This window comes from Phalaenopsis equestris, unplaced genomic scaffold, assembly GCF_001263595.1.
Source record: "Phalaenopsis equestris unplaced genomic scaffold, ASM126359v1 Scaffold000378, whole genome shotgun sequence".
In the NCBI taxonomy this organism is placed as follows: domain Eukaryota; kingdom Viridiplantae; phylum Streptophyta; class Magnoliopsida; order Asparagales; family Orchidaceae; genus Phalaenopsis; species Phalaenopsis equestris.
In genome coordinates this window covers 954,143-966,857 of record NW_018164820.1, presented here as the reverse complement: position 1 = coordinate 966,857, position 12,715 = coordinate 954,143, and the positions used below count along the sequence as shown (strand labels likewise).

Here is a 12,715-nt window from a genome sequence, read left to right as displayed (position 1 = left end):
TATCTTGATTGCTTTCAATGGGCACCTTCATGATATCATTTGTATTAGTAACGGTATTTTACTTAAGAAGTGTTCACTTTGAGAGAGAAAATCAGCTTAGTATTTGAAATGGTTTCTTAAGAGCTTCTCTCTTGAACTATGTCTTCCTCTAACATCATAAATTTGTGGGGCTCATGATGTTTACATAGATTCTTATGATGGGTCTTATAATTCCTATAAGTATATTGATCATTTTAAGACAATTAACATACATATATTATATGACTCAACTTTGTATTTTATTATACTTTATTATCGGCAAGTAAATCCAAGACTTTACCTATCTTGCCAAGCTTTTTGACAAGCAATTCCTTGCCAACAAAAAAATATTAAGAAATTTTATTATTTGAGATCCATAAGAGAGAGAGAGAGAGAGAATCTTAAGGAATCTTGTCAAAAATTTTATTTACAAGCACGGCAAATACTAAGAGTGGATTCTAATTGATTACAATGTATTTTGTATAGATCAATTTTTTGGATTTTTTGCATTTTCATTGATATGAGAAGTATTTTACTTTTAGTCTAATTTTGATTAATAGCGTAAAAGAACATATTACTATGAGTGAAGCTATCGGTCCACATAAAAATTACTTTGAATAACCCTTTAAAATTACAAAAAATATCAAAGAAGGTGTTGCGTATATAAATATTCCAACAAAAATGTAAAAGCAATAATTAATCATGGTCTTTCTCTTAGATCACCTTAGTAACAATCTAAATACAAACAACAAAAGTAGCGCACATTCCTAAATGCATTTCAATCCAAATTTTGATGACTATTTCAGATCAGGAGACTTTTACAGAGCATAATCTATTGTGGTCAAATATAATAACTCAAGAGCTTTATTATGATCTCCATTAAATTCATGGACATATCACTGAAAGAATAAAGTATCCATTCAGCTAAATTAAGAAATTAAATATGTTAACTTAATAAAATAGTTACTTTTATTTATTTGTTCAAAATTAATATATTTAGACTAGAGCATCAATCTTTCTAGGGGAGGCATCAACCTACAAAATTGTTGTTCCAATTGATAAATGATTGGTGACATTGAACGTTTGCTCTCAAGTTTTGTTTATTACTATAAATAACAAGAGTTAAAGAGATTCTCATGCAAATAGCTCCATTACTTTTATTAATTGTAACTTTAAGGCAATTCAAACCTTACATCAAGACACACTTATTGTCATTGTTATGATTAGTGATTTCTATTACAGTGTTAAGAGAATACTGACTAATGATGAAATTTTTATATGGTTTACTCTATTACTATTATTTTGCTTAGGTGTGGTATAGGAGAAGCTCTAGTCAACTGCAAGACCATTTTATAAGTTCGATATTAACCAATATGATGAGTGAGAACAACCACGCTCCCATCTAAACTCAGGAGTTTTTTTTTTTTCAAACCCATTCAAACCGAAATATATTATCGCTTTTATGCTACTCATGAAGATAAATTTTTAACTCTAAATAGGTAAAGCATGTAACAACTACTAGGTAGCATATTCATGCTACCTTAGACAGGTTTACCCATAGCCTTTATCATCTTGTGCATTCAAAATTTTGTCTGTCAAAATAAAGATACCATTCAGAAGGATAAAATATTGAGTCCGGAGTACGGTGTATCGCGTCCGTTGTCCGGATACAGCTTGCGTCGAACTCCAAAAGCGATATTTTTCTCTTTCAAAAGACTTTGCCTATCGAAGGAATCGGTCCATGTTCCATTATCATTTATTATGAATGCATGAATTGATTCTTTGTTCTATAAGCATGTGCATGAGATTAATTCAGAGAAATGTAGCATCAAAGTCAATTATTAAAAAAGAAAAATCTCCAGCTCATTAATAAGTAAATGAAAAAAATGGAAATTTACATACATAGCAACCAATTCTTATGCATTTACTTTTCTCACGCACGAATTCTATGTATGAAAAGCTGTATGATTGAAAGATATCCGCAGGGCGAACAAGTTGACATATTTACGCTATCTAGGCCGGCATAAAATTATTCCTGCGAATATGAGCTAAAATGAAAAAAAATCCATCAAAAGGCATTACAAGTATCTAATTCCTTCTTGTAATGTTACAAAATATTCCCCAAACTCTTGGAGATTACACTACAAGCTTTATTTACAACAGCTTTGTAAGCACTAGGGGTATAAACTAGTAGATCTTGAGCTGGCTAAGTATTTATTCGTATTTGACTCGTTCAACTTTTTTTTCTGTTCGAAGTCTGCTTGTGAATGACAAGCTCGATTCAAATTTATTTGTTGGATTGTGGTTGTGTTTAGCTAAAATTTAGCTCCAAATACTTTAAAAATCATATATATTAACATTCTTTTTAGATACGCCATAAATAATCAAGACATAAAGATTTTAAAGATAGTTTGTAATATTTCTACAAATAAAATTTACAATCATATGTTCAATTTTTTATTTTTTTATTTTTATCTATATTTTTTTTATTTCAAAAAATATATAAATCTAATTATTTATATATCTTTGAACTATATACATTTATATGTTATTTATATTAATTGAACGGTTTTTTCTATATGAGAGATATGGCCATGTTGAGCTACATTGCGCTCAAAGCGCATTAACGCCGTCTCATTAACGCCGTCTCCAACTTTCCCGTTAGCAACTTCGAAGTTTCTCAATCAGTACTCTTTTCTTCATTCCTTTGCAGTAAAATGACATTATTGATTGGGAGTATTATTTACTAACTTAAGATAATTATATACATTTATTTCTAAGATGATGTTGTTTGCATGTGATTGAAGTGATTTTTTTAAGGGCGTTTACATACAAACTCACCCCCAATGTCTATATGAAAATTAAGGTTCAAATGACTTTGATAGTCAAATGAATTGAGTCGAGTTCAGATCATACTTGAGCATGAGAAAAGGTCATCGTGGGAGATCTTTTTGAACACATAACAAAATAAATTTGATTTTGTATTTTAGTTTGGTTAAAAATATCTTTTTATAGGATCTTCTTTGTATATTTTCTAGGATCGAGCATGGTTGGAATTTCCATTAGACAGTTTCTCTTTGATTTATGTTATGAGGATTTTTCTATATAAATATTTTTGTAACTGCTCTTCTTATTTCTTCTTAGTTTTTATCCACATTCAATCTATCATTTTTTTCCTTTACCTTTTTAAGCATTGGTGACCTAGAAAGAGGGATTTGAAAAGGACAGATGTAATGAACCCCATTCAATCAGAAAAGAAAGGGTGCAAACAAAATTTGGCGACTCTTTTGGGGAATAGAGATTACCTTATGCTTGCTTTAATTTGACTCTAAATCTTAGTGATTCCTTTTCTATTTGATTTGATTTATATGCACCTGATTGGATTCGATCATTTGCCTCTTCTATGGCATAGTATCTAGGGTTAGCGGGCTATTGCCACCCTTATGTCTTTCATGCCCTCAATATTCTTGTTGTACACTTTGCACTACTTGGTAAGTGATGTCGGGCTGTTTTTTTTCTCACATTGATTGTACATCAATAACACTTGAATAATACACAATAACACCTGAATAATATGAGAGAAATATTCTCTGTGTTACCGGACCGTTTTTTTTCTCACTTTCACGTGTGTTCTTTGGACTCCACACGTAACTCTAGATATAATATTTTTTCCTAACAAACACCCCCTTCCTGTGTTATTTATATAAACCTCCTGTTCTTTGTGAAATATTATTCAGCCCGAACCCGAACCCGAACCCGAACCCGAACCCGAACCCGAACCCGAACCCGAACCCGAACCCGAACCCGAACCCGAACCCGAACCCGAACCCGAACCCGAACCCGAACCCGAACCCGAACCCGAACCCGAACCCGAACCCGAACCCGACCCGTCCCGCCGCTTTCTCTGCACCGCGTTTGAATTAGGTTTCTTCGTGTATATAAGGCGAACAACTGGTAAGTGATGCCCTAGGGTCTCGCTAACTCCCTCTGTTTGCAGTACGGCTACGCTTATCCTTCTTCCTTCTTTAATCTGATTGAGAACTTGGCCGGTGGGCTGATCTCATCCTATCTTTGTACCTGAAAGATAACCAAAGAAAAGCGTTTTTGCTGCTTTCAAGCGTCTCTCCTTTCTTTTTTCCAGTTGCCGATTTTTCTCTAGGGTATGATGTTTTCACTTTATGGTTTTGAACTTTTTTTTGTTATTCCCTGCTTAAAGATGCTATTTTTTTGGTGCAGAGATGTCGGACGATGAGACGAAGGAGGAGATAGAGTTGGATCTCTCCTCCTCTGATGTAGTCACCAAATACAAGAGCGCCGCCGAGATCGTTAACAGTAATTTTTTCACTCAATTTTTATTCAGGCTCATTTGCTTGCTTGCAGATGTCAATTATATTTTAAAAAAATGATGATTTCCTTTTCACTTATTTGAGCTTGAATTTAAATTAATTGTAAGAGAAAGCTGTTTAGGATTTTCGATGAGATTGAAATTAATGTTGGTGTCTAACTACATCAAAACAATTGAGGGATTTAACGAGTGTTTAAATATTCTTTTTTAATTTAAAGTTGACCAAATGTAACAGGGGCCCTTCAGTTGGTGGTCTCCAAGTGCAAGCCTAAGGCCAAGATAGTTGACATATGTGAAAAAGGAGATGCCTTTATAAGAGAGTGGGTGTTTATTAACTTGTTTTTTAGCAGTCTTGAAAAATTTGTTGACTTGAGTTTGTTGTGAGATTTTTATTTTAGAAGTTTAATACAGGCAAGCTGGGAGCATGTACAAGAATGTAAAGAAAAAAATTGAGAGGGGAGTTGCCTTCCCAACTTGCATTTCTGTGAACAATACCGTCTGTCATTTCTCACCCATGGGCAGTGACGAGACTGTTTTGGAGGAGAATGATGTTGTGAAGATGTAAGAAATGTAGAATAACTTTCTGTTATGTAGTTTTTTCAGTTTGGGCTTATGGTATAAAACTCATTGATTAGCTCCTATATTACATTTTTATTTTTGCAGTGATATGGGCTGCCACATAGATGGGTTCATTGCTGTTGTTGCACACACTCATGTGCTGCATGAAGGACCAGTAGGTGGGAGAGCAGCGGATGTTATTGCCGCTGCGAACACTGCTGCTGAGGTTGCCTTGAGGCTTGTGAGGCCAGGGAAGAAGGTACTATTATGCACTGAATTGTTGTCCATAAGTTATGAATTACTTTGAAATACTTTATTATGATCAAGTCTTCTTGAAGAACACCTTATGTACTGATTTTCTTTTTTCATGTTTAATGACTTAGTTTATTTGCGCTGTATGATTTTGAGAACTTTATGTTCTCTGGTACCGGGCTTTTAATGATTGTTGCCAAATTAGTTTCTAGTAGATCCTGATGTAGCCTTGTTGAGAAAATGTTAGCTGTGTGACTTCAGGATGGTATTGTTATTTTTTATCTGTTCTGTGGTAATTTCCAATTTGAGTCCGTGATAGTTCTGTATTTTTGAATTATGAAAAAAATGTTATTTTAGTGAATGAATTTTCCCCTAAAAATCTCAACTCAGAAAAGCCATTGATATCATTCGATGCCCTTTGTTTTCATTTTCTTGGGAAAGTTCATCAAAAGGCATACATAGTGCATGAAATGCCAAGGGTTTGATGCATGCAATCTTAACTTTGCATTTATCAAGAGATGATTTGGGTGGCTCGAACCTGGAAACTTCAATGATTTCTTTTCTTTCTAATTCTAAGTTTTGTTACTAGTGGATTACATGATGTAATCACCTAATATGTTTGCTTGTCATTTTATTCACTCTAAGTTAATATTTAGTTTCCTTCTAAATGATGTCCCAAATGATGATTTCTTTTTTCAAAGCTATGGATGTGTCCAGGTGAAGCTTTGTTGTCATAGTTACTCTGATGGGGCTTCATTTTTATTCTTTAAGATCATTTGGTTAGATTTATTTACATTGGTTTGATGTGGGGTTTCAGCATATCTTAGTTGTTTTCTTCATCAAATAGTTTTTTTATGGGTTTACAATTTGCTAGTGGAGGACGAGTTTTTTTTTTTAAAGCTATTGATGAATATGTATTTGATACTCAGTTTCATATTCTTTTAAGGATGATAATTTGGCCCTTTTTTTTTTGGCCTAAACTATTTAAAGATTCAATCACTTATTTTATCGATTTGAAGTTTTTGACTTTACATTTGTCATTATTTTTATTTATTCTTTATCAATATCTATCTACTTATTAATCTACTCTTGGCTTTCTTGCGTTAAGTAACTTTTAGCGTGTCTACTAATTTATTTATTTATTTATTGCTTTTGTCAGACCAATTTTTCTCATGGAGCTTTTATTTTTCTCTTCTAATTTAAAATGTAATGAAGTGCATAAAATTGTTTGTGTTACTTAAAATAGCTCTTTTTGTATTTTTTTTGCTTCTTGTCAAATGAAAGTTTGGAATGATGAAGGAACTTTAGGAATATAATGAAGCGTGAGATTATTTAACAAAAGGTTGTGTCTGTTATGTAGTTTTGGTGGTTGTGAAATTGTTAATTTTTCATTAATTTTGTTTGAAAATTTTTTGATTTAGGTTTATATCTTTAAGGGTCTGTTTGGGGCAGCTACAGCTTATCCAACTTCTGCTAATAAGCAATTTATCCTGATAATCTGCTGATGCGTAGCTGATCTGGATAATCTGTGAGCTAGCTGGCTGTTTGGTTTGTGCGTTTGGAAAACAACTGATTTGCAGCTGTTTCTGGATAAATGATCATTTATTCTGCCCTGTTGTGGATAAGCTGTTTAACTGTTCAATTTCTTACATGTCCATTACTCTCAATAGATACACAAGTTTCATAACAATAGGAAATTATCCTACTTCTTGCATGAACTAAGAAGCTTACTCAAGTATTTAAACAGAGCATGCAGTTCATGCCATATTCATCCTTTGGCATCAATATACACATCATTCAACAACTCTAAAGAAACGAAACAAAAATATATACATTAATGTAATTGATCTATATTAATCATGATCATTTAAATCCAACCTAGTGACAATGTACAACTATGTTATAATTTCTTATAATTCAAGATAATAATTAGAACATTCTCTTTAGCAAGATCAAATAGAACATGAACATGGTGCACATTGTGCATGGGAGCAATTATAAAAACTTCAAAAAAAGTTACATGACACCAATTACATTGGTAATACTACATAATTTGAAAGTTAACAAACAAAGAAGCCATTGACAAGTAAATTTAAAGGGATAAAATAAGAACTTTCTAATGTGTAGTCAAACAAGAAATGAAAAAGTCAGCAATAAACAAGGCAAACAAATAGAATAAAGCTGAAATGATTGAAAGAGAAAATGACAAACATCAGAACATAGAAGCACAAACAGTTTTCAAAGTGCTCAAAACCTTTATGTTACTCGAAGGACAAATGTAGGATACCACATATGGCTTGTGTAAATCAGATGAGGCAAGCAGTTAATGTAGCAGTGACAGAATGGAAGATTCATAGAGAAAAGAGCAAAGAAAACGAAGGTCTTCCAAATCCAGTACAAAGAAAGAAAGGTGGAGGGATTTTGACCTGATGAATGCGCGGAGTCAGGGGATCGAAGCAGATAGGGCAGTCGAGGACATCTGAATCAATGCTAAATCCAAATTGTTTAGTCGTATTATTACGTCTGTCCACTTTCGTCTCCTCCACCTCCTTGACATCCCCCACTTCGTCTCCGACCTCAACGGGCTCTTCCTCCTCCTGTTCTGAACTTTCCCCTTTGACCCAATCATATGCCCTCTTCTTCAAATCCTCTTTTTACTCGCAGTTGCCATTCCCCGATCTCGCCTTAAAACTCCCCACCGTCGGAGAGACTCCCCTCCAGCTAGAGCCTCCCTGCACCAGAGATCCCTGCGATCTCTTCCTCGTGCTTCGGCTCCGCTTTCGGCATGCCTAGGTCTACGACCAAATGGGGAAGAGGAGGGAGGAGAGGAATTTTCTTCCCTGCAGAGCAAATTTGGGTAGTGACGGAGGTGACAGAGGCAAGATCGGCTACGATCGGGTTTAGTGAGGGTAAGGGAGTAAAAGCTAGAGGGCGAACGCGGGTCCGCGTCTAATAGAAAATAGATAGGCGGCGTTTTGAAAACGCCGCCGCACTTATAAGCTGCCGCCGCCGCTGTGTTTGGACACCGCATTGTTCTTGGATTTTGTAGGGTTAGTTGTTCAAAATAATAGGATTTTTTATGTGAATACAACTTCAATGATTAATTATAGTATTTTAAATGGAGAAATGACAAGAAATTTTTTTAGGCACTTAAAAAGGCAATTTAATATAACACAATTAAAACAATAATGCTCTCAGGGTTTAAGGATTGGAGAAAATATTTTAATTAATAACTGAAATTTGTGTTGAAGAAAAATTAAGTTGGGTGATAAAATTAGGAAGTTGAATCAGAAATGCTTATATCAGAGAACGGTTGTACATATTTCCTCCAACCATACACTAATTTAGTTTATTTTGAGTGAGACTTCCTATTTATATTTTGGAAGAACTTCTAGAATCTATGAGCTTGTTAGTTATTATTCTTATGTTACAGTAGTTTTTTGGTGGATTCCCAATTTAATTTTTACCAGCTATCTTTTTTTGTGATTGGCATGCTGTAATTGATTGAACTTTGAATTCCAAACAATAGAATTACGGCAACTTTGCCGAGGAGACCATCTTCTAATTGGGCTCCTCTTTTCCCTGTTGCCTACATTCATGGCTTTGACAAAAACGGTATGGAGTTTTTTTATCCATCATTGTTGACACTATTCTTTGCCAACATTATTGATATGAAATACAGTTATTGTTCTTTTGTTGTTGTGACTAGATACATATGAAGGATTTTTTTTTTTTTCTCATTTTATGCATGGACATGACTTTTTTGTAGCATCATTTGGTTTTATGAACGAACTTTTTTTTTTATTTTATTGTTGTTTTTCTTCTTCAATTCTATGACGGACCTAAGTAACTGAATTTCTTTCAAGATTATATCTATATAATCTATGTTACTATTGTGTGTTTTGTGATAGGCTTACTTTGCCGAGGTGAACATTATTTACTCTGGCCTCCTCTTTTCCCTGTTGTCTACATTCCTGACCTTGTAGTTCTTTAGATATAGTATTGAGGCTATATTTTAACAATATTTGATAAAAGCATACCTTTTTTTTTATTTATAGAATTTGGTTACATATCAGCATATATTTAATTATTACCATTTAAATGAATTTTTCTGTTTATTTTGCTTCACTTTGTAGCAGAGCCTAAGTGATTCAGTTTTTTTCAAAATGTATATTTTCTTTGGATGCTAATACTTTTAATCATGCATTAGTGTTAAAGCAATGGTGTCTAAAAGGAAACTGATAAGAAAAAAGTTTATATGCCGGAATTTATGTGTAAGTGATTATATTTCGATAATTCTTTAGTATCAATAGAGATAACATTCATCATATCACATGAACTACTTGTTTTTTCTTTGTAAAGGTTTTTTCTTTTTTTTTCCATTTTATATTGCTGAAATATTTGATTTCCTTGTCCCAAACAGTTCATTTATGTTTTTGTTTCAAGAATGTAATTGATAGCTTTAAATAAAATTAACTCCATGGTCATCCTGATATTGCAGAACAAAGATGTTACAGAAGCCATTCAGAAAGTTGCAGCTGGATATGATTGCAAGGTTGTTGAAGGTGTTCTTAGTCATCAGCTGAAGCAGTTTGTGATTGATGGAAACAAAGTTATTTTGAGTGTTGGCAATCCTGAAACCAGAGTTGATGATGCAGAATTTGAGGAAAATGAAGTATATTCTGTAGATATAGTCATGAGTACTGGTGATGGCAAGGTATAAACTTTTTGTTATTATACTTTTATCCTGGGATAATATTGTAAATTGTATTTCATTGGCATCTTATGTCATTTCTTTCAGTGTGTTCTTATTCTGCTTAAAATTTATCGTGTAGCCGAAATTGTTGGATGAGAAGCAAACAACTATTTACAAGAGAGCTGTGGACAAGAATTATCATTTAAAGATGAAGGCATCGAGGTTCATATTTAGTGAAATAAGCCAGAAGTTTCCAATCATGCCATTTACTGCAAGGTTTGTTTTCCCATGTTATATAGTTTATGAGGGTTGTAATCTTTCTGAATTTTGACGTATCAAAGTAAATTTATTCCATTGTGAAGGGTTCTACAAATATGTTTATATGGAATGAAGGGTCATATACGTACATACCACCCAATTTTTTGTATTTACATATCCAACACCTAAATTTACTGTTTTACATTTATAACACCAGAATTTTTTATCACATCAGAAATACCACTAGTTTAACTTTTGAGAAGTGACACACATTTTCATGCATAGATAAGTTGGTATGTATGTAAAAATTGAAGTGTAGGTGTTAGATATGTAAATACATAGAAATTGTATGGTATGTATGTAAATCTTTTATAACATTATTTGCATTGTACTGTTCCTGTTTTTGTTCCTTTAGAAAGCAGCTTAAATAGCCAAGTTCATTTCTCTATCAGGGCATTGGAAGAGAAGAGGGCTCGGCTTGGTCTGGTAGAATGTGTGAACCATGATCTTTTGCAGCCATACCCTGTTCTCCATGAGAAGCCTGGTCAGTACCTTTGTTTTCTTAGGAAGATTTACATATATACCACTCAATTCTCACGTATTAAAGCATCTGACACATAAACTTCAATTTTTACATATATGCCCACCTTACATAAGCATGAAAAGGTGGTAAAAATGCAAAAACTAAAGTTTTGATATCGGATATGTAAATACATAAGAATTGGGTGGTTTATGTAAATGCACTTTGTTTTTAGTAAATACAAAATTTCTTTTCTAGCAACTTGAGGGATGTTGCATGCTTTTTGTGTGGCAGGTGACCTTGTTGCTCATATTAAGTTCACAGTTTTGTTGATGCCAAACGGTCCGGATAGGATCACCTCCCATACTTTGCAACAGCTACAACCTACAAAAGGTATTGATAATGATCCCGAAATCAAAGCCTGGTTAGCTTTGGGATTAAAGACCAAGAAGAAAGGCGGCGGAAAAAAGAAAAAAGGTACCCTTTTTTTGTTTTATTTTCTCCATTTTCTTCCATTCCAACCCTTTTTTACTTGTGCTTAATGTGATTTTGTGTTGGAAGATTTACATACACACCAATCACTTTTTATGTGTTTACATCTGAAACACCTGGATTTCAGTTTTTTATTTACATGTCTCACCTTACTTATGCATGAAAATGGGTATTTCACTTTTTAAAAGTTAAAATAATGCTATTTTTGATGTGATATGAAAGAATTGGATTGTATAAATGTAAATGCTGCTTTTGTGCTTGATTCTCTTTGAAGTTTAAAGGTTTTTTAATTCTTTCTGGATCAGCTTTCAAGCTCCTACTAAAATCTTAACCATATGCAATTCCTGTTATTGTCCAGGTAAAAAAAGTGAAAATTTGACTGAAGCTGAGCCCATGGAAGAAGAAACTGTGAATGGCGCTGCAGCTCAAGAATGAGAAAGCATCAGTTTTGACTACTTTGATTTACTCTGGTTTTCTCTCCAGCCCTCCTCCATTGTTTGTTCAATGTATTATATCTGTGGGAGATATTGTGCACAGAATTGCTTTGAGAAATTTGTTTATTTTTAATGGAAATATTGAGGGTAAAAAATGTGCTTATGGTATAATGAGGCTCTATTTTAGCTTTTGAGCTGAATATGTTCTCTTAGATTTGTTATGGAACATGATGAGATGGGTCAAATGCTTTTAGGTGTTTGCTTTATATTTTATTTTTGGGTAATGACAATTTATAAATAAGGGGAATTAGCATTTTGGTAGTAAAAAAAGGGAAATTTACACAACACTCAATTCTTTTGTATTTACATTCAACTCCTAAACTAGTTTTTTTTACCTGTATACAATCTTATACATGAAAATGTGTGTTTCACTTTCTGAAAGTTAAAATTGTGGTATTTTTAACGTGATATGAAAAATTTTGGCGGTATGAATGTAGAAAGTAAAGTTTAGGTGTAGATATGTAAATACATAAGAATGGGGTAGTATATTTATAAATGCCCCTACAAAAGATCATCTATTGTGTGCTCTTTGATCCTGCTAATATGTGGGGCAGTGTTTAGAAAATATGGCATGTTTGTGATGTTTAGGTGGTTTGGAAGTTTAGAAAATATGGCTCTTGTCTTGAAGTATGTGTCGTTTTAAAGTCGTGTTTAATTTTGAAAGAAATGTTTGAAATTGCTTTTAATATTTAATTTTTATTTTCTTGAAACTAATTATAGTATATTATGATTGATATTGTAAAAAAAAAATTTATTTTGATTTAAATTGTACAATATTTTTAAGTATTGTGTAATATATCAAGATTGCGGCTTCTCAATGAGAAGGGACTAATGGAGTAACAACAATTGTTTCTTAAGGTGGAGCAAAGCACTTCTTCATAATGGTGGGTATTTGTCTCAAGGGGTTTAGATTTATATCCTGAAAAATATGAATGGAGGTTTTGAAATGTTCAATGAAAAGAAGTGTTTTTCGAAACTTAAATTTGAAGGGTTGTGAACAAGCTGAGTACAAATAATAGTTTGGTGTAGACTCTTTCAATGACTTACATCCATATGAGAATTGAAAAATACCTGGCAATCAC

General features: G+C 33.2%; 1 protein-coding gene across 1 annotated transcript; it reads left to right on the top strand.

The window, feature by feature from the left end:
- Positions 1-3,999: 3,999 nt before the first annotated feature.
- LOC110026570 (ERBB-3 BINDING PROTEIN 1) lies at positions 4,000-11,821 on the top strand. The gene is made up of 10 exons (XM_020727550.1): positions 4,000-4,178; positions 4,255-4,350; positions 4,599-4,683; positions 4,775-4,924; positions 5,027-5,180; positions 9,675-9,890; positions 10,009-10,145; positions 10,580-10,671; positions 10,942-11,124; positions 11,498-11,821. The coding sequence occupies exons 2-10, from the start codon at positions 4,257-4,259 to the stop codon at positions 11,572-11,574; spliced, it is 1,188 nt and encodes a 395-aa protein (XP_020583209.1). The 5' UTR covers positions 4,000-4,178; positions 4,255-4,256; the 3' UTR covers positions 11,575-11,821.
- The last annotated feature ends 894 nt before the right edge of the window (positions 11,822-12,715 follow it).

Bases quoted from the DNA above. Each gene is read 5' to 3' on its own strand.
- LOC110026570 (XM_020727550.1), top strand. From the start codon at position 4,257: ATGTCGGACGATGAGACGAAGGAGGAGATAGAGTTGGATCTCTCCTCC. The intron at 5,181-9,674 runs GTACTATTATGC...CTGATATTGCAG, and splicing joins TTGTGAGGCCAGGGAAGAAG to AACAAAGATGTTACAGAAGC. The intron at 11,125-11,497 runs GTACCCTTTTTT...GTTATTGTCCAG, and splicing joins CGGCGGAAAAAAGAAAAAAG to GTAAAAAAAGTGAAAATTTG.